Consider the following 22,788-nt stretch of genomic DNA (forward strand, 5'->3'; position numbering starts at 1 on the left):
GTATCGGTCTGGAATAATATGAGATTGAAATGAGGGCGGCTGTCCAAAATGAAATTCTATACATACATGTTGGTTTCTATAGGTCTTTAACAACAGCTGAAGCTGGAACAAAGCGCTAACATGGAGTAAAGGGAAATTATGCCCCCTTGTGGAAGGGAAAACATTACCTGAGGCCATGGCCAGTGCTTTATTGGAACTCAAACAAGAAAAACGAAAACCTGAACAAATTCGAGAATGGCGGTCTACGTCATATTTTCAATTCCCGAATCAATTTGTGAATGTCAGTGAATAAGTTAATATTTGGTGTAATATAACTAGTGAGACTGTTCCATGAAAATTTCAAATCGATTGCTTGACATTAGAAAAATGAGTCAGCACATCATAGATGGAACATTAATTCTTTCCAATTGACCTGCAGTACCTTTGCATTGCTGTGCAAAAGTATGTGTGAAGATTAATTAGCAGTGCAGCACATTCCTTTTATGGTGTATTGAAACCTCCCATTCAACGATAATCTTTTCTGGGAATTGGGCAACCCTCAGTCGACCTTACGAACTTAAAAATAAATGACTCTGAAAAAATCTGAATGTATATCAAGACTTCAAAATTGAAAAATTCAGCATGCAATGTAATGCAAAGCTCACTATTCCAATCTGACTTTATTTTCCTGATAACTTGGCAAAAAATTATCTTCTTAGCATGTTGCAATATAGATGTTCCCCTGTGCATATAAGTAATGAATCCTTCAGAATTAATTTGTATGCCATGCTTGTTTTTGTGCATCAACTCATTTGTCTTTGTCAAAAGCTGCACATTGGCTTTCCTCCGTGGATCGCTTTACTTGGATCAGACCATGTTATGACAAATGCTCTCATATTTCCCCAACATACATTTAACGGGTGATAAAGCCACACACAGCTTTTAAAGACCCCCTCTAGCTCTAATTCTGCCTGAGCGTTCACTCATGCGTATGCAACTTTGCGTGCATCGTAGTAAATATGAGCTATAGAGGGGAGGGGCAGGGTGATCTACTTGTACTGTACTGCTGTTGGTTTTTTTATCCCCCTCGTCGACCCCACCCCAGTCTCCGGCGAGAGCGAGAGAGTTAATTTATCTTGCTATCAATGGTGGGTAAGCAAATTCTGTCAGTTGAGAGTTATTCAAAGTAATTATCCCCCTCTGTGTTCACTAATAGGAGTTCAACCCCCTACCTCCTTGTTCCTTTGACCTGCCTGGTCATTGGGTCTCCGTAGTGAAAACGGGTCCAGCAGAGTCATTAGGGCCATGCCTCGCCTTTGTCAGCATGTTCGTTGGTCCTGCGGGAGACGTTTTGTTTGATTCCTGCAACAACGTCCAGGCAGACGAATGTTTGGGAAATTTGTTTGCATGCATTGGCACATTGGCAGTTGACTTAACAAACACACTTAATCTTTGCCTAACCTACATTTTATGAAAAGCTTTTTGTGCTCTTAAGACATCCTTACTGATCACTCGTGCAAGGCCACCAGCTCTCATCCATCTGTCCTCCTACTTTTGTGTCACATTTTCACGTGAGCTGACAAAACACAGCTGCTCATCGGCCTTAACGCCTGTGCCTTCACCGTGTGACAGCAACATCATCTCCTTGAGTTGAGTGAATTTGAAGCGTTGGCCTTTTGTCACGCACAGCTGATCAAATCTGACACCACACTTTTCCCTGGCCTTCTTCATTTTTTATTTATATCATTGTACAACAGCAGGAATCCAACTTGGATTTACATACGCATATGCTACTGTCAGGCCAATGAAAAGCGTAGAATACCTTGCATGTTTCGCACAATCTGCCATCCCTTTTTTCAGAAGATGGCAACAAACAAGCTCACACATAATTACTGCCTTAAACTTTAATAACTCTCAATTGATCTATTCTCATTCCTGAGTTGATCTGGCTTCCTATTCGTCCTCCAATGTAATTATAATTGTACAGCCTTAATTCTGGTGTTTACCGCCTGGTAGGCACACACTCACTCAAACACGTGTTCCTGCATTCTGAAGATGGATTATCAACAAGTATGTGTCGCTCTTAATAGGTTCTGAAAGGCCTATTCTGTTTGTCGAGTCAGCAGCTGGAGAAACCTAAACTGAGAATGTGCAAGTGACAAAAAATCGAGTTAAACTAAAATAATAGAATGGTGGAATGAGCCTCAATGTGTCAATGGTTCATTGTGGTTATTAATGGCGTTCTGTCCATAGAGGTCAATGGTAGGGCATGGTTCCTTTACATACACTTGCTTGATATCTTGATACGATGACAGGCTCGGGACACAAACACTGGATCTATCTTGAAGTTGGCCTTAGTTCGCCATAAATGAAATATTTTGTACAATTTTGTGCTTGCCCAACCTTTTAGGAAGCGTTAATTAAGGCAAATGTAAATTTGGTAAATATATTAAATCTGGTTATTTAACTCATTCGCTGCCATTCCCGAATTTATTCGGGATTTCAAAAGGGTGACGTGGGGCGCCATTCCCAAATTTGTTCGGGTTTTGAGTTTTCTTGCGGGGGGTGCGGATCAAGCTCTGGTCAGACCTATGTCAATGTTTTTGTCTCTCACGAGGGGGCAGCATTTGCCTTTTGTTCAGCCGCCCCCACTTCAAGCTTAGATATCTCCGGACCCATATTACTTACAAATGAACTATTTTTTTTTCTGATGAAATAAGAGAGTCAAAAATTTCTTACACTGCATTAAATATGTAGTCTTAAAACTCAATATTCTGTCGGTCCTGCAATTTGAGTGAAAATGACAAAAACCCTGGCACTGGAGTGCACATCGTCTGTTAAACCTGATTATTTGAAGACTGTTGTTTGAGTCAGACTTTCTTTTTCATTCCAAGAAAAAAGACAATGACTCATCGTCTAGTGTTCAAAAGAAGCCCATATATTTGATACCACCTGTATTCAAAACGCTCCGGGCAGGTTTAAACAACTGCCTTTATTTGCAAACCAGGTTTGACATGCTGATGATAGTTATTGCAGTGAACTCTTGGTCACACTCATTGTTTACACCTTCTGTTTTTGTTAGAATTCTTTAGCTTCCTTCGCACCAATGAAAGTTCAGCGTGTCTGCCCCGAGGTCCTTGTCTAGCCTTCGCCTTACTCCTCTTCACAGGATCGGCCTTGCCTGAGATACACAATTAGCAAAGACTTTCTGACGTGTGAACACAACAAGCCTGCTTTAAGGCACTGAGGACAGCGTTGGCGGCATCCCACTCATCACTGCATGCAAACATGTCTTTGACAGATGCACACAAACAAGTGTATGCGAGTTTTACGGAGATGTGCATATTTAGGAGTTGCGGGGGTCATCTCGCTTTCGATAATGCTAAGGAGTGCTGTATGGGTCTCGGAGAAGGCTGGGTTGAGGCTCGTCAATGAAAGCAAAGCATATTCATTCAGACAGTTCTCCCCTGCAGAGCTTGCTTTTCTCTTTGTCGGCAGTCTGCTTCCTTTTGCCTCTCCACAGCTGTCTCAGGTGATGCCATGCATTTTTAATAGATGCTATAAAGAGTGCTGGCTGCTCACACAAGTTAGCCACAGGCTGTAGAAATGTCAGCAATGGAGAGCAGATTTTGTTCAAATACAATACACGCATTTAAAAGAATGTTTTAAGAGGGCAGCATAAACCAAAAAAAAATGGAATGTTTGGAATTTGTTGGTGTTCATGAATTTTCTATATTTGCCCTCTCTGACCCTATTTTTTTCTCTATATATATATATATATATATATATATATATATATATATATATATATATATATATATATATATATATATATATATATATATATGTATATATATATATATATATATGTGTGTGTATATGTGTGTGTGTGTGTGTGTATATATATATATATATATATATATATATATATATATATATATATGTAGCTATCTATGTAGCTATCTAGCCAGATAGCTATCTAACTATCTAGCTAGCTTGTTACCGTGGCAGCTTGCTAGCTATCTAGCTAGCTATCTCGCTACAGTATCTTTAAAAAGTTTGCCCCCCATAGGGCTAAAATGCAAATTCTGTGCTAAAATCTTAAATTGACAAAAACAACTATAGCCATGACATTCATTATAATAAAACAATCACATTAAAGGGATATTTCCCTTATGTAGCCATTTTTAGCAGTGAAATTACTGTAAATGTCTCATGAGTTTAATAATTTCAATATTTTGTATGTACAGTTAAAATATGTTTTTCCACCTGCTGTCAACCGTAAATCATATCATATTTGCACATTAGTCGGGGGATTAAGCAACCACAGCTTAGTTTGTGAATGAGCCTGTGTTGAAATCTCCTGTGACAATCCATTTTACAATAGCTTTATTTGGAGCCAATGATACTTTTGCCTTTGGATTGTATGTTTGAATGAATTATGGACAATATACATCCATGGGGTTTATTTGAAACATTTCTATTCTGTTTGTGTCACTGTGATGCATCATTGGTGTCCTTCTTGCAGGGCCACCATGTCTTACGTGTCCGTGTCAATGAATAACAACAGACTATTTAAGTCAGTGTCTCACCCAACACTTCATATCTGTCCATTCTGCCACTTGACATTTTGGCTGTTTTTCTGTCTGGCTCTACAGGGTTAGAAAGTGGTGGCGTGACATTGCAGGAGCCCATCTCAGAAGGGGAAATTGAGAGCTCAGCCCCCGTCACGCTTCGCTGTCACATTGACGGACACCCACGGTAAGTTCACCCCATATTCTCAAGAACCTTTTTTTTATTATTATAAGGATACTGCAAGATAAAAACCAGTTAAATCTGTCATAGTCCATCATCTGTCATCCTCCTCCTTAACCCTCCCTTCATGTCTTCCTCACAGGCCAACTTGCCAGTGGTTCAAAGATGGGGTGAAACTAACCGAGAAGAGCCATCAGATCAACAACAAGGAACGAACACTCACAATAAAGAGCGCCACCCCAGATGACAATGGTCTGTTCTATTGTTGCGCCAAGAACGCGGCCGGCCACGTCTGCAGCAACAGTAACTTCACACTCAACATCATAGGTATGTCCAATACGTATGTACAAGCAGGTGCACACTGTTTTTTTTTTACATTTCTTGCTTCCATGTCATGAAATAGAGAGAAACGGTGCGTTGTTAATTCAGTGTGACTAAGAAAAGGAAATAGTTCTTGATGAGAAGCATGCTCATCTTACATGTGGACACATGTAAGATAAACAGGCCAATGGAGCAGACCAACATAAGCAAGCTTATACGCCATATATCTGAATTGCTGCATGTTTACAAAACAGATGATGTGGATTGTTTTGCATCACTTGTAATTGTATTAGTTCTTCCCCACGTCATGATTTTTCCCCCATTGTATGTGTGCTTGCGTAACACGAGTAATACACCGCTAAGAAATAAAGTACATTCAGCATCTGTGTGAGAAACCTGATGCCCGCATCACATTAATTAGCCACCTGCAACACACACACACACACACACACAAATTGCACCTGTTTAATGCTAGCACCTGAGTGGAGGAAGAATGGATAATTACTGCGTTTTTGGTTACCCTATCCACCCTTAGCACTGCCATAGGGCTTCACTTTGAGGTGCATTTGACAGACTTGAGCAACATAGTCACACTGTAACAGTCTTGACGTGAAGTTCTTGGGTGGGCCAAGTGTGTAATATGAAGGCTCTCTAGACTAATATAGCCTTTTATCGACTTCCCTTCTGGCCATATAACAATGCAGAAATGAAACACGGTCTCTTTAATTTGACAAATTCCTACTTTTATGTCGCAACTGGGAAATTTTGCTGATGACGGTAATATGATGAACACTGTCAATGAATTAGTAGCCTACAGGCATACAGTATATGAAATCACAGTGGTTCTTTTAAAAAATCTGTAAAAAAATGAATTTATAAATCAAAAGGAGACATTTCAATTGAAGATTTCAGTCGGATTTGTGAGCTATCATAAATACGACTGCAAATTTTACTATTCAAGGTTATTACTCATTTGGTGTTGTGTGTTCTCATTCATCAGACCTACAAACTTGTTGAGTTGCTCCACTTTCAAATATATCCAGAATTTATTATTGATTTATTTATTGGAGAGTGACAACTTTGAAGGAAATACCACATTTATATTACAGTCTACCGATATTCATATTTTAAGCATATATTAAAGGGTATTGAATGAATTTCAGATTGTTCAGTAAAAATAAACCATTAAAAATGACATGTCACATCAAATTGCGAATTTCAGTACTGGGGTTTTTCACTTAGTCCCATTATATGTTCCAGCTGCCATATCCAAAAACAGTTTTTGATAAATCCGGGATCATTGAAAATTCCAGTGACCTAATAAAAACTATCTGGGGCCCCCTGTGGTGTTGACACATCCCAGCACCTGAAGGTCCAGCACCGCTGTTGGCACATTTTAATAAGTGCGCAGATGAGGTTGCGTTTGATGTTTTCAACACTTAGATATAATCAAGGACATGTTTGTCTCCCTCTTTTATAGATAAGAGCTTTCCTCGGCCAGTGGTCACTCCTGAGGACCAGGTGGTTATGAGGAATGAAGAAGCTGTGTTCCACTGCCAGTTCACGGCCGTGCCGCCTCCTGTTCTGGAATGGTACCACGAAAGCGAGCTGCTGGTCAATAAAACTCGGTGAGTCTTGATTACAATATTTTTTTTGTCTTCTCCTGTTGCCACATTGCTCCCTGCGTTCCTCTCACGATTCTCCCCCTATATGCATCAGCTCGACTTGTTTTATTGTCTAGCTGTGGTGCATTCCCTTGAGACCTATAAGATGGAACCCTGAAGTCATACTTTCAGCTTCCATTTTGCTGTGCAGCTCAGGCTTGAGATGAATTGCACATTAAGGAATGTTATTATGGAAATGCTGTCAAGTTCCTTTGAAATCTGCTGTATTTCATTTTAACGTGGGTGTTCTCTAGTTTATCACAAGAGACTCTGCAGCCTTCTAGTGTTCACACACTTAGCGGAAAAATAGAAGTCAAGTTGCAATCGGTTTACCAGCATGTCCCCTGTAACGCTTTCGATCATACTGTACGTGTGAACCAGCAAGCCTGCAGCATGCTGTGGTTAAAAAAACCTGTCTAGGTGCATGATAATTTTTTTGAAAAATAATTATCGGTCAGTTTATGTTCCTCAGGGTTCGCTGCACAAAAGTCACTAGCAAATAGGACACTGTGCATCGTTGCTGCTGCCTTACTTGAAAATCATCGTACCACACCGAACGTCACACAGAGACACTTCAGCCGTCTTAGAATTGCATGTGACCGTAAGCAGAATCCCTTTTTGAGTTGAAATTTAAAGGCCTGCATGGTGGTTTGCTACATCTGCCTGTATTTAAATGGTAAATGAATGAGGCTTCGTGTCGTCCGCTCATAGTTTATTAGTCATGTCAGCACCGCAGAAAATGTGCCTCGTGTTGTCATCATGCTGTGCGATATTGCCTCCACATTCATTGCAGTGTCGACTTGCGGATGATCACATCACCAAGGGAGTGGTGGTGACTTGGCTGTGTGAATTTTAGCACTCAAAGCAGAGCTCCAGACTGCCTCTTATGGTGGCACACTGCCAATGTGTTTGCAGATTGATTTAAATTATTATTTTTATTTACTGTTCTTAACTAATTCACTGCCATTCGCGAATTTATTCGGGAATTGAAAATATGACGTAGAGTGCCATTCCTGAATTTTTTTTTTTTTTTTTTTTGTTTTCTTGTTTGGGTGCCTGATAATGTGCTGGCAATGGCCTCTGGCAATGTTTTTCCCCTTTCCACTAGGGGGCAGCATTTCCCTTTTTTCCATGTTAGCGCTTTGTTCTGTCTTCAGCTTGTTGTTAAAGCGCTCTCTAAACTAATATGTATGTATTTCATTGTATTGTATTGTATATGAGCCACCCTCATTTCGAGCTCATATCACTCCAGACCGTTTATAATTTAAGAATAAACTTTTTTTTCTGATGAAAGAAGAGAGTCCAAGGTTTCTTACGTTGCATTGAATGTTTATGTATTCCTAAAACTCAATATTCCGTGGCTCCTGGAATTTGAGTGACAATGACAAAAACCCTGGCACTGGAGTGTACACGTTTTTGCAGTGTCTGGCAGTGAATGAGTTAAACACGCTTGTGCTCTGCACTTGTGCTCATTTATCATAATGCAGTGAACATGAAAGGTGTACGTTTACTTTGTACGTTTTTGTTCTATGTGCGCTACATGTTCCTCTTTTCGGCTGTAAAATTTCAGTTTCGAAGCCACCCGACTCAGAATCTAAATAAATAAAAAATACTTTGCAGCCCAGCAAACAGTTAAAAGTAAATTCTTCAAGTCGCTGATACAATATTTATTGATTAGGGCAGAAGATTACAGTCCTGTGTCATCAGTTCATCCCAGTCTTGCTTTGTGTACATAAAAAAATATATAATGTCATCAACAATATGGCCACAAGACAATTTTGCAGTTATGGAAACATTTTCCCCGGAGACAGATAAATAAAATATAAATTAGATGTTGCTATGACAACTGCTGTCTTTGGAGATATACAGTATTTCATATTTTCTCCAGTGAAAGCACACTTCTACTTGGTAAGAAGACAGCCATCACAAAGCATGCTTTCATCCTACTTTTTTGAACCGAGATGAAATGAAACCGACATTGCAGTGTGTTGCTGCCACTCCCTCACTTAGCCACCCCAGATGTGGACAGCCTGTAATTAATTCTCACCCTGTCCGTCACTGCCAATGAATGACTGTTTAGCCTGCAGGAGGTCAACTTGAGCCATTAAGATGGGGCTCCGCTGTCACAAGACATTTTAAAAATAACTTGTGAGGTCGGACACTTGTTTGTGTGCAGCGTCAAGGTACTTTATTTGCCTTAACTCATTCACTGCCAGACATGCAAAAATGTGTCCACTGCAGTGCCAGGATGTTTGTCATTGTCACTCGAATTCCAGGACCCACAGAATATTGAGTTTTAGGACTCCATAAACATTCAATGCAGCATAGGAAAACTTAGACTCTCTATTGGACTGAAAAAGACCCCACCACAGGCTCGTGTTAAACCAAAGAGGACACAAAAGAAAATTACGGTCGAGCAGAAGAAGGAGATCATCGAAAAACACCAACAAGGCGTGCGTTTGTGTGACTTAGCGTACCAGTACGCTAAGTCGACCATTGCTACGTGTGGCTAAGGGTGTTTCTGTGTTGTCGAAGTAACGGTCTCAGGCAATAGAAGAGGTTGAAAAACTTCTGTTGATTTGGATTAACAAAAAGCTGCTAGCACGAGACAGTGTGAGTGAGGGCATTATCGCCGAGAAAGCACGGCAACATCAAGAGGCAACTACATCGACCATCACAAAAGTAAATAAAATGACTTTATTATATAGTACAGTTTATTTCTTTAATTACAATGCAATAGCACATTTATTATACATAAAATAAGGTATATTTTCTGTAGTTTTAAGGCTTATTTCGTAGAAAATTATGTTTTATGGGGACCTGGGAACGGATTTTTCTAATTTTAATGGTTTCTTATGGGAAATAAATGTTTGGCAGACAAACCTTTCGCCTTACACACTTTCTGGGAACCAATTAAGTTCGTGAGCTGAGGTATCACTGTAATTCCTAAATTATATGGCTCTGGAGTTACATTAGCTCGAAATGACGGCAGCTGTCCAAAATCCAATGCAATAAATGTGCATACAGACAGTATTGGTTTATATAGCACTTTAACAACAGCTGAAGCTGGAACAGAATGCTAACATGGGAAAAGGGGAAATGCTGCCCCCTTGTGGAACGGAGGGCAGGCCATGGCCAGCGCTTTACCAGCACCCAAACAAGAAAAAAACTAAACCCGAACACATTCGGGAATGGCGGTCTACGTGTTATTTTCAATTCTCGAATAAATTTGTGAATGAGTTCATTACAACTAACTTGGTTTCCCTGGATCAATATGATTCTGAAAAACTCCTTGGTACCCTTTACACGATTGGGCTACTGATGCACTGGTTGCATGAAAAATGATTGAGCGGTGTTGTTTATTTTCTCTCCAGTGTATTCCTGCTGTCCAACGGTTCACTGCTCATCACCCAGGTGAAACCCAGGAACACAGGCTTGTACAAGTGTGTTGGCCGCGGTGTTAGCGGCTCCCAAGTCACACATGAGGCTTCCCTACTCATAGCAGGTACTCGTGTGTGTGTGTGTGTGTGTGTGTGCACACACACATACCCATTCACATCCATATTTGCAGCAGTTAAACCGCTTGGAGATAAGCACCAAAAACCGTTGTTTTATCTGAGTGTGTGATATCATTTATGTTATGTACATTATCGCTCTGCCTTCTGTTGGCTCTTTCACAGAGCCATATCTCAGCAGATAATCACATTTGCTTATCAATATCTGGCTCGGCTATATATCCTCCTCACCCTGAAGATAATGCAACACCTCACTTCTTTCTCTTTGTGTGTTTTGCCTATTGAGCTGATTACAACATCACATGCAAGTCAATATAGAATAACAGATGGAATTCCCTTATGAGATTTTACATTTACAGCATTCAGATAATCATTTTATTAGCCTGGTGGGCTACATCATCTACTCAAAATAGTAGTAAGTGTGCATTATCAATTGATATATGTATTTTTGGATATAGAGAAACCTATTTATATTATTCTTGTGATGTATAAATCGCTTTGCCTTAGTCATTAATTTTTAACTCGTTCACTGCCATTCCCGAATTTATTTGGGAATTAAAAATATGACGTAGAGCCCCATTCCCGAATTTGTTCGGGTTTTGTTTTTTCTTGCGGGGGGGGGGGGGTGTCGATAAAGAGCTGGTCAGACCCTGGCAGTGCTTTTACCCTTCCACGAGGGTACGTCATTTGCCTTTTGTACAGCCGCCCCCATTTCAGGATCAGATAAGTCCAGACCTATATAATTTAGGCATTAACTATTTTTTTTTGATTAAAGGAGATAGCCTAAGGATTCTTATACTGCATTAAATATTTATATAGTCCTAAAACTCAATATTTTATAGGTCCTAAAATTTGAGTGAAGATGACTAAAACCCTGGCACTGGAGTAGACACATTTTTGCACATAGTCTGGCAGTGAATGAGTTAATAGAATGTCTCTTTGGGATTACAAATCTGGATGATGAGTACCATTATTTGGGATAATAAAGTATATCACCGTTGCTTTTAATGAGTCCATGTGAGTCGATTTGGAATAGCTGCCGATACTGATTCACATTCCAATTGGCAATACAGTGTGTTGAGGAAGAACGATCAAATTCATCTCAATTATCTTTTTTTCCACAGAAGAAAAATATCCCAGGAAGATACCTTTACACGACATAAAAAAACAGGACAAATCCAATCTTTTTCATCCGATACCGATCAGCCAAATATCATGTGATCGCCCCAGATTTCCGATCATGTGGTCAGATCGAGACAACCCAAGAAATGACATTGTATAATGTACCTACGGCAAACAAAAACTGCATGACTCAACCCTGCTGAGATGAAAGTAAAACATGGTCGAGACACATGACACCTATTATATGATGTCACCCATAATAGTGTCTGTTGCGCTCTGAATGGTTCACCAAAAAGTACATGACTGTTGCAGTTTAAAGTCGGGCCAAACTGTGGATTAATCCGACTGTCCTGCAAGTGCATGCAAGTCAAACATTTTGAACCTGCTGAAGACAGGAATTTCTTTCTTTTAACAATCCCGAGGGTTTTTTTTTCCCTCCTCCAAACCTCTTTTTTTTTGGGGGGGGGGGGGGGGGTGTTAAATGAAATCCGACTGCATCTACAGTTTTAGCCCAGTGAACCGCAGCTCCATTTAAATACCTTAATTCACTTAATCTGATGGTAATCCCTACAGGAATTAAAGGGGCTTGTGTCACAATAGAAGTCATTATTTGGTGACAAGTTTAAACAGTCTCTCCATCATAGTTCCACTTCCACCTCCTTCATTTCACCACCCTCCTGTCCCCCTACTTCTTTCCCAGTTCAGCCTTTCTTTCATCTGCTGAAATATGTGCCTTTTCCCTCTGTTCATATTTACCTGATTCTGATCATTGACTGGAAACCTTTGGAGGCGGTGACCGATTTTAGTCTCCTTGGCCAATAAAGTTTTAATGTCTGTTATAATTATCCTACCCCATAACGTATCATATGGTTTCGCAAGGTTTTGTGCGTCTTTGTAGCAGATTACACGCCATTGATTGTATAGCTGCTGCCAAATTTTGGTATGGCTCACCAAACAAAGACCCCTGTTAATTTAATTCCCTTACTTAAAACAATCAACCGTATATTGTCAGTCTGCTACTGTTAATTTTGTTCCCGTAATGCTGGGGGAGAAAATTGAGTTTGATTTTATAATGCCGCCAACCTGTCAACAGATCTGTAAGCAAAATCTCATTGTTGGCACAGGTGTCAAAGTCAAGGCCCGGGGGCCAAATCTGGCCCACCACTTCATTTTATTCGGCCCACGAAAGCAAATCGAACTTCATGAAGCGTTCTAAATTGCGAACAAAAATTTCCAATTGACCCATGTAAACCACAATAACAGTTATTATTCTTGACTTCAGATTTGAAAACTAGGTATTCATCAATTTGTTGTCCGTTCTATATATCGTATATGGGAGGGGCGTAACATTCCTATGGCTTCCCCAAATTCATAACGTCCCTCAGGAGGAAACCGGCACTAGAATGTGGCCCGCGTCAAAAAATGACTTTGACACTCCTATTGTACGGTATTCAAAATTGAATCAAAAGTCAGTTTGCAATTACATTTTCTATCATTTCACAGTTATGTTTCCATCCCCTGTTTTTTTCCACACCACAGAGATTGATGACATGATGCCCAAGATGTCAAAGGTTTTCACAGCGGACACCCTGCAGCGGGTTCCTTGTAACCCCCCACGGGGACGACCCCGGCCCGAAGTCTGGTGGGAGAGGGAAGGTCAGCGGGTGCCCACAGAGGGACGAGTGTACCAGGATGGCTCGGATCTGGTGTTCAGTCCAACGGAGGCGGGCGATTCTGGTGTCTACACCTGCATAGCTCAAAACAAGGCAGGCCGCAGGACTCAAGAAGTGACATTCACTGTGGCCAGTGAGTCCAAAGCAACTTCAAATATATAACACATTATTCTTAACTGTTTCAAAAATTTCTTTTTTTAAGAAATAAGAGTCACGTAGTCAAGGAAATAAAAAATGGGAAAACACTTTATTATTTTCCTTTAATTGTTGATAATTAGTGTCAGTAAGTCAAGCTAAGTTATCTGCACAATGGTTCCGCCTGTCATGCAGTTGATTACTTGGCTGTTACAATTACACTGCATGTTTGAAAAGGACTTTAAAATGATATACGCATATTTTCTCCTGCAGCCGCCCCAGTGTGGGTAACAAGGCCCCAAGATAGTCGTTTGGAAGAAGGTAAACCGGGTTATCTGCACTGTCACGCCAAAGCAACTCCTGAACCTGAGGTCACATGGCTTCGCAACAACATCATGATCACAGCAGAGGTCAGTTGTCTTGGTCGCATTCCAAAGTGGTCTGTGTGATGGCTCCTTTTGAGGCTTTGGAGATATGTGGACATATGCAGGATAGATGTTTGACTTCCTCTTTGATCTATGTTGATGTATATCGCAACATGGTTGTTAAACGTTAAATTGCGTACCTTATTAATTGTTACCAGTGGCGGCCGCCAAACCCTACAAGGCCTTATCTGCTGGCCTAAAAATATCTTGATCACAGACTGATGTGGATTATATTTTGTCCATGAATTCTTATTAAATTATTCTGAATTGTCTTTCAGCTTCCTTACATTACCTTTCCCCTGTTGCGCTGCTTCCAAATGTGTGTTTTCGTATTTAAGCATTTAACCAATCACATTTCAACAATCATTTGTTACCAAGGTCAGAAATCAACCTGGACGCCTTCACAATCAGTTCTGTCTGCTCTGGAGGATAAAAATCAATGGTGATGAAACAGTTGCTATAACCAATCAGATTTTGAGTTAGCAACCCAAAAGGGTACAACGCCTACTTGAAGCCACTGGTCAGAGTTTTCACAAACGATGATTGGCTAGTGACTAATCAATCATCGTCTCTGATCACAACCCGCTAGTAACAAGAGCATACTGGCCAAAGCTAGCACACTGTATCGACAGCGAGCCGCATAAGCAAATATATTGTGTTGAATATCAGTTTTGTCAACCCACAATGGCTGAAGGAAGAGAAGAAATGGATTTGGTTGGAGATTTACTTTTAAAGCCATTTTCAAGGACCTTTTAAGAAAAAATTGGTCAGTTATTTCCAAGCTAATGGTAGCCTCTAGTGGACTTAATCACGCCACACTTTTTTCAGTCTGGATTGATTCAGACGTAGCACTACTGAAGGCCTAGCGATGAAATATACGGCCCGCCACGGCTTGTTACTCTGCTCCTTTTCTTCCTGTCATTCAGATAAACAAAGATCGTAAATACACGCACAAAAAGGAGAACTCGTTTTTTTCATAATGTTGTACACATGTCATGACAATTTAACTGGGCTTATCGTGAGCATTTCTTGCCAGGACTCCCGTTTTAAACTGTTCCCGAACGGCACACTGAGAATCAACAGCGTTGAGGTATACGACGGACAGATGTACGGCTGCGAGACTAAAACCGTGGGTGGTCGACTATCTGGCCAGGCCAGAGTCACCGTGCTCGGTAAGACTGCAAGATTCATTTTATCCAAGTATGTTTGGAGTCATTCCAAAAAAGATCAGTGATATAGTGCTCAGACAAAATCTAAAACAAATGTGGTGTTGCCTTTGGGTCTGTGCTTCTTAAAATAGGAAGAGCTGGAAGACACCCATGGAGGTGTTGAATGTGACTCATGTACAGCAGCTTGAGTCTGACATCCATTTTAATATTTTTATTTCCTCGAAGATCAATGCTTGTGCGGATGATCTGATGCGTCATTGTTATGTCTGGGCGCTTTTTCTGTTTATAAGATGCTTATCTCTAATACTTTTTAGATTCTCTCGTGTGCTTTAAAGGACAACCGACATCTCCGGACAAGTTGTGTCCATAATTTATAAAATCGCTTCAAATGACTTCTACCGAGCGTATTTTACATATAGCTATATTTTACGTTTTAAGACTCGCGCTGAATATTCCGGAAGTCTTGTTTTTGAGTTGGTGACGAGTCCTCACCCTACGTCACTGAAGGAACGCCCCTCACCGAGAAAGGACCACCTCAATGCATTTTGAGATACTTTGTTTGGTCTGAAAACTTCGTGTTGATGGCGAAATTAGAAGGAAAACACATAAATAACGCAATGGTGAATCATTGTATGTTACACCGAGACAACTCTTTGATATTCGTTGACAAAAATTCCAAGGTGAAGAATAAAACTATTTCCAACTGAGCTCTGCCGCCATCTTCTGCATTTTCTGTGACACTACACCTCAATCTTCTGTCAAAATGACCATGAAGACCTTCTTTAATCGATTGCAAACATGTATGCTTTCCTCTTCAGAACTATTTGAATCATATTCATAACTGGATGTGTAACAAGAAAGCATATTCTCCGAATCTGAAGCCATTGTTTTGATACTCCAGCAGGGCAAGACGTCTTGGGGTGATGTCACGAACTGGGGGTTGGACTTTCTGAAAATGCCCAATTTGCAGCTCAATTTTTTGCAAATTTTGGACACTTTAAGTCATTTTTATTGGTGTTTTGCATTTGACTAAAAATATCAGCCTGCGTGTTTTGGGTATTTTAGATGCTATAAAACGTTTTTCTGATGTCAGTTAGGACACAAAAAAGTGATGTCGGTTGTCCTTTAATAGTTAAGGTGTATTTTCAAAGTACATAAAGCACTGAGCATTTGTTTTTAAAGCATTTCATTTGAATATGTCGCATTTGAAGTGGTAACTACTGTTCTCAACAGTTAACTCACGACTGCCGTATATTTTTCTGTGCATATATTGACTCGTTTCAGAAAAGCTCAAGTTTACCCCAACGCCACAACCCTCCCAGTGCCTGGAGTTGGATAACGAGATCACCATCCAATGCTCAGCGAAAGGCAGAGAAACTCCCACCATCCGTTGGACTAAAGCAGGTGTGCTCGTACATCTCATTACCCAACTTGTGTCAAAATAAAAAAATCATCTGAAGAAAAGAAAGTGTTGATAATAAATACAATTTATTCATTTTGTCCCAGTTCACTATCACTCAACAAACTCACAGTAAATGTAACTAAATGTACTGCAGCTCTCATACGCACATTAATGCACTCGAACCTTTCAAGCAAGGAATTACAAACTACCCTGTGCCTATTTAATAATAATAATAATACATTTCATTTTTAAGTGCCTTTCAAAACTCCCAAGGACACTTTCCAGTCACGTGATCTTTTTTATGCTTTTCTCAATGTCCTCTGTCTTCTTCTGTACAAGAAGATGCTTTTAAGTCAATATAAATCAAGCAATTTGAATGATGCCTGAAGTGCTCTGACCTAATGATCATCATCAATTGTTTGCAATGCACCTGCAGTATGAGGCAATATGAAGACAAATTCATTTGATTCTAATATCCCTCGTCTTCCGATGTCCCTGCAGACGGAGGAGACCTTCCACCCCACGTGGACCAGAAAAACGGCCAGCTTCACTTTTCCAAAGTGACCCGCAGTGACGCGGGCAATTACACCTGCATCGCCTCCAACAGCCTTCAGGGGGAGATCAGAGCTTTGGTGTCCCTCACAGTGGCAGGTAAATCATAATTGTGCACGCAGGGAGCTTTCATTGGTCGTTCTGAGTTAGTGGTAACATTTACTGGCTCTTGGTGGTCTTTTTACAGCCTAATAATGAATTACATTTGGCCACCAGAGTGTGACTGTGAGCAACCGCAGATGCCACAGCCTTTTTAGTTTGTGCCCGCATGAGACCAAAGAGTAACTTAAGATAATGTTATGTGTGTGTGCTCCTCCGTCACTTTTCTTGTGCACTGTTAGTGTACATTCGCTTTAAAGTGGAGCCTGAGAATACGACGGTGTACCAGGGCCACACGGCAATACTGCACTGCCAGGCCAGCGGAAACCCTGAGCCTCATATCCACTGGATGGTGAAAGACAAGACGCTGGACATCAGTAAGAATCGAAGGTAACTTCAAAATAGTACGGCTACTTTCACCTCTGCATCTTTAAAAAAAAAATCATGATGGGTAATGATTGGGCCTTCAGATTAAATGTATTATGTTCTTGTTTTTCTTAACTCATTCACTGCCATTCTTGAATTTAGCATGACATGGAGCGCCAATCCCGAATTTGCTCGTGTGGGGGTGCGAATCAAGCTGCGGTCAGACCTCTGGCAATGTTTTTCCCTCCCACGAGGAGGCACCCACCCCGATTTCCATTGCAGACAACTCTAGAGCCAAATAAAATCGGCATAAATGTTTTTTTTTTCTAATGAAAGAACAGAGTAAGGATTCTTACACTGCATTGAATGTTTATGTAGTCCTAAAATTCAATATTCTGTTGGTCCTGCAATTTGAGTAAACATGATAAAAACCCTGGCACTGCAGTGGACACATTTATGCACATCGTCTGGCAGTGAATGAGTTAATATTATTCTTCGTCTTATTATTGTGGTTGTTGTACTAAAAAACGGGTGCAAGAAAAACAATGAGGGTTGGAATCAGCACAAAAAAAATCGAGAGAAGTTGCCTTGCATGTCGAATAAAAAAAAAAACATTTAAATTGTGTTCATTAGAGAAATTAGAACATAAGTGTCTTCAGTGCTATATTTTGTATGGAATGTATGTTTAAGGCCTATAGCCCTTTACATAAGTATCTTTAAGGTTTTTATAAATATGTTTAAGGCTTTTATAAGTAACCTGTATTGGTTTGTACTGAAAAATAAACATTTAATAAAATATATGCTCGATAAAGATATGTACATGTACAACTGGAGCGAACACTACATATGTTACTACAAAACTGTTCATATGTACCATTGTTCGTAACTCGGGTGTTTGTAAGTAGGGGAGTGTTTGTAGTTACGACCATTCCGTAAGTTGTTGCTCAAATAACATGATCTTGAGGGACACTTATCCTCTTGCAAATGCTGATAACAGCTTTCATGACCACAGTGATGGGGCTGAGCTAGTGCATGCAACAAAATGAGTGGCTAGTCACTTTTTTGCATGGCTAACAAGATGCTTTACAATAACACAAAATATTGTTTCCTTAAAATTGTCATTCTGTCCCTCAGGATCCAAAAGATGCCCAATGGTTCCCTTGTGATTGCAGACGTCACAACAGATGACACTGGCAGATATACTTGTGTGGCTGGAAACAGCTGCAGCATCAAAGACCGTGTGGCTCAGCTTTATGTTGTAGGTCAGTTCCGTGTATGCACACACATACGCACAAGGCGCAACTCAATATGCCTTCCCACTCCTCCTGCTAATCACCTTGGCAGGTTAAACATCATGGCTACTTGTATTCCATGACAGCTGTCTCTGGTGGGGTGGAACTAGGCAGATAGATGTAATACTGTTTTGTCTCTTCTATTTTGTCTGAAGTTGCAAAATAGTCTCCCTTTCATTCTGTCTGTTAGAGAACTGCAAATATAGTCACACTTCCAATTTCTACCATATAAGATAAATATTCCCGGTATAGATTCTTAAAGGACAACCGACGTCACTTTTTTGGTTTTTAACTGATATCAGAAAAACGTTTTATAGTAGCTAAAATGCCCAAAACACGCAGTATGATATTTGTATTTAAATGCAAAACACCAATCGACTTAAAGTGTCCAAAATCTGCTAAAAAATTGAGCTGCGAATTGGGCATTTTCAGAAAGTCCCGCCCCCAGTTCGTGACGTCACGCCAAGATGTCTTGCATTTCTGGAGAATCAAAACAATGGCTTCAGATTCGGAGAGTATGCTTTCTTGTTACACCTCCAGTTATGAATATGATTCAAATAGTTCTGAAAAGGAAAGCATACATGTTTGCAATCGATTAGAGAATTTATTTCTGCCATTTTGAGGCAACATTGGGGGAAAATCTCTCACACAAAAAAAGAGGCACGAAATGGCAACCTCCTGTGGCCACCTCCGTTTCCACAGGCTGATAAATTCCTTATATGGAGCTTGGACACCCTCTTCTGGCGGCTTTTGGGTGCAACACGAGGTTTTCAGACCAAACAAGTACAGCAAAATACATTGACATGACGGAACGACTGCTACAATGTGTCTTTTTTTCGGTCAGGAGCGATCCTTCAGTGACGTCACGTACGGACTCGTCACCAACTCAAAAAGAAGACTTCCGGAATATTCAGCGCGAGTCTTAAAACATAAAATATAGCTATATGTGGTGGAATCTTATTAAAATACGCTCAGTAGAAGTCATTTGAAGCCATTTTACAAATTATGGACACAACTTGTCCGGAGACGTCGGTTGTCCTTTAAAGTACAAATCACTAAATAAATATACTGTTTATTTTTTCATTTGACATTTCCATGATGACAGGTGAGGCACGTCACTGATTATTAATGTACCACTTTGATGTCTGCACCCTCACAGACAAACCGGCCCATACGCATGACGAAGATGAGGACAGAGCACCCTACAAGATGATTCAAACTATCGGCCTTTCTGTGGGGGCGGCTGTGGCGTACATCATCGTGGTGCTCGGCCTCATGTTCTACTGCAAAAAGAGGCGCAACGCCAAAAGGCTGCACAAGCGTCCAGATGGAGAGGAACCAGAGATGGAGTGCCTCAATGGTATGCCTCTATGATGGAGACACATATTTTGAAGTCTTGTTGTTTTATTACGCCAGGCCTTCTCATGCAATGGTATAAAGTATTGCATTGGAAAAGGAAAACTAAGATTTAGCTATCTTTGTTAGAATTCACTGTATACATTTGATTAGCCTTTATCCGTCTCGCAAAGAGAAATTTACAAATATATAAATGAAATCTTAATGTAGAAATAACTTAATTTCCGCAGGGAATTATATAGAGGTGCTACTCTTTCACATTTTCAAATCATAGTACATTTTTGGGGCGGTCGGGCATTCAGATTTTTGGCAATTCCTGCATTTCTTCAGCTTCATTTTCTTCGGGCTTGAGAAGTGAATGTGTTTGCTGCCCTCTTGTGTTCATTCGGTGAACTACAGTGGAAAAATATGACGTCTCTAATAATACGCAGATGAAGCTCAATGAATTACAATTTTATGAAGACATACGTTTATCTATTTTAATCGAATGAAATTGAATTGATTTAGTTTTCTCATGTATGTCCATGCTTGTTATGGGACTTTTATGCCAGACACCCACTGTTATTACTTATACATACATTATACATATCTAAAATGCAAACATTTTCATTTTGCACACCTACACTCATGTGAACACCCATATTGTCAAAAACGTTTTGAAATTTTCATACTCATAATGTATTGTGTCTCTCAAGGAGGGGCTGTTCAACAAAATGGCCACACCACCACTGAGATCCAAGAAGAGGTGGCACTCACTAATATGGGTACCATGGCAACAACCGAGAAACGCCACAGCCACGTTAACAACGACAAGCTGTACTTCCCCCGAGCAAACCTGCAGACGATCACTACCTTAGGTAACTTAAGTTCACTTCCTGGATGTATCAAGTGAAGAAACCAAGCCTGTTGCGGCGGTTAGCACACTGTGACGTGCCATGCAGGAAAAGGAGAGTTTGGGGAGGTGCTGCTGTCCAAAGCCAAGGGCATTGAGGAGAGGGAGGACGAAACGGTGGTGCTGGTGAAGAGCCTCCAGACTCGTGACGAGCAGCTTCAGCTCGACTTCCGGAGGGAAGCGGAAATGTTCGGCAAGCTCAGCCACCCCAACGTGGTTCGCCTGCTGGGTCTGTGCAGAGAAGCCGAGCCCCACTATATGGTTCTGGAGTACTACGACTTGGTAGGCTTATGTAAAAGAATCTAGTTGATGGTCCAGGAGGATTTTTTTTTTTTTTTTTTTTGCTTCACTTGTTTCAACGTATTCTCATTTTTATCAAACCAGGGAGATTTGAAGCAGTTCTTGAGGATTTCCAAAAACAAAGATGAGAAAGTGAAATCTCAGCCTCTTAGCACCAAGACCAAAGTAAGTGTTTAGGATAAACACACTTTTTAAAACGATTAGCCCAATTTTTATGGAAAACTTACATTTGGTCCTTCAAACGACCTCTCACAAGTGACACTTGGCAGATAAATGCAGACCAAAAAGTCAATATTTCATTTTGTTTGGATAAAGTAGGTATTTTGCATCATTAAACACTACTACATGCAATTTAAAAAAATCTATATTCGAATAACCAAAACATTAAAAAATGTCATTCGCTGCCATTGCTGAATTTATTCCGGAATTGAAAAAGGTGACATGAAGCGCCATCCCTGATTATTTTTTTTTCTTCTTTTGCGTTGGATGCCGATAAAGCGCTGGTCAGACCTCTGGCAATGTTTTTCCTTTCCATGAGGGGGCAGCATTTCCCTTTTTTCCACGTTTGCGCTTTGTTACAGCTTCAGCTCTTGTTAATACGCTATATAAACAAATATATATGTATTGCATTGTATTTTGGACAGCCGTTCTCATTTCAAACTCATATAACTCCAGACCCATGTAATTTATGAATTAACTCTTTTTTTTTTCCTGATGAAAGAAGAGAGTCTAAGGTTTCTTACGCTGAATGTTACGATTTAATGTTTATGTATTCCTAAAACTCAATATTCTGTGGGTCCTGAAATTTGAGTGAAAATGACAAAAACCCTGGCAGAGGAGTGGACACATTTTTGCACATCGTCTAGCAGGGAATGAGTTAAAAATGAAATTATCGAAAAATGCAATAGCTGCACCCAAAACAAAATGTCAAAAATAGGTCAGCTCAGCTCATAATCTAACCAGACAAATGAACATGAAATTGAAGTAAACATACATTAAATATGATTATTGCTTGACGGTACGGTAGTTGAGGAAAGTAATATTCAACATAGAATATCACCACAATGAAAAAGAAAATTCAAAATAAACAACTAGGTCCGTAAAATTATATGAATGACTCACTGGTTCTGATAAGACAATGACACGGACCTTACAAAAACATAAAATAATGGAAGATGAAGTATGATCATCATTTAAAGGACAACCGACACCACTTTTTTGTTTCCTAACTGACATCAGAAAAGCGTTTTATAACATCTAAAATACCCAAAACACGCAGGCTGATATTTTTAGTCAAATGAAAAACACCAATAAAAATGACTTAAAGTGTTCCAAAACTACTTCAAAATGACCTCAGGAAGTTTCAGAAGGTCCCGCCTCCTTGTTCGTGACGTCACGCCAAGACGTTTTGCCTTGCTCGAGAATCAAAACAATGGCTTCAGATTCAGAGAAGATGCTTTCTTGTAACTCATCCAGTTATGAATAGGATTCAAATAGTTCTGAAGAGGTAAGCATAAATGTTTGCAATCGAGTAAAGAAATCCTGTAGTCTCATTTTGAGGCGTCTGGACTCCAATGTAGCACCCAGAAAATGCACAAGATGGCGCCCAAGCTCCGTTGGAGATGGGCTGATTTGTCTGCTGGGAATTTGTGTCAGCTAGTATCAAATAGTAGTCTTGGTGCAACACACAACGATTCACCATCGCGTTATGTTTTTTCCTTCTTATTTTGCATTCAACACGGATCAACACGAAGTTTTCAAACCAAACAAA

The 22,788-nt window shown here is 40.1% G+C and overlaps 1 protein-coding gene across 1 annotated transcript in view; it reads left to right on the plus strand.

Moving 5' to 3' along the window:
• The window catches only part of ptk7b (protein tyrosine kinase 7b), a 66,123-nt gene that overhangs the window by 38,608 nt on the left and 4,727 nt on the right, over nt 1–22,788 (plus strand). Inside the window, exons 4-18 of the mRNA XM_089012498.1 lie at nt 4,638–4,740; nt 4,877–5,061; nt 6,536–6,683; nt 10,094–10,224; nt 12,896–13,162; nt 13,438–13,574; nt 14,626–14,761; nt 16,043–16,162; nt 16,662–16,811; nt 17,054–17,201; nt 18,312–18,439; nt 19,629–19,829; nt 20,521–20,682; nt 20,767–20,999; nt 21,102–21,182. Coding sequence (XP_088868624.1) covers nt 4,638–4,740; nt 4,877–5,061; nt 6,536–6,683; nt 10,094–10,224; nt 12,896–13,162; nt 13,438–13,574; nt 14,626–14,761; nt 16,043–16,162; nt 16,662–16,811; nt 17,054–17,201; nt 18,312–18,439; nt 19,629–19,829; nt 20,521–20,682; nt 20,767–20,999; nt 21,102–21,182 — 2,330 coding nt within the window. The remainder of the gene's footprint in view (nt 1–4,637; nt 4,741–4,876; nt 5,062–6,535; nt 6,684–10,093; nt 10,225–12,895; nt 13,163–13,437; nt 13,575–14,625; nt 14,762–16,042; nt 16,163–16,661; nt 16,812–17,053; nt 17,202–18,311; nt 18,440–19,628; nt 19,830–20,520; nt 20,683–20,766; nt 21,000–21,101; nt 21,183–22,788) is intronic.

The sequence above is a fragment of the Hippocampus bargibanti genome, linkage group LG13 (genome assembly GCF_051943395.1).
Source record: "Hippocampus bargibanti isolate YZ-2025 linkage group LG13, ASM5194339v1, whole genome shotgun sequence".
Classification (NCBI taxonomy): Eukaryota; Metazoa; Chordata; class Actinopteri; order Syngnathiformes; family Syngnathidae; genus Hippocampus; species Hippocampus bargibanti.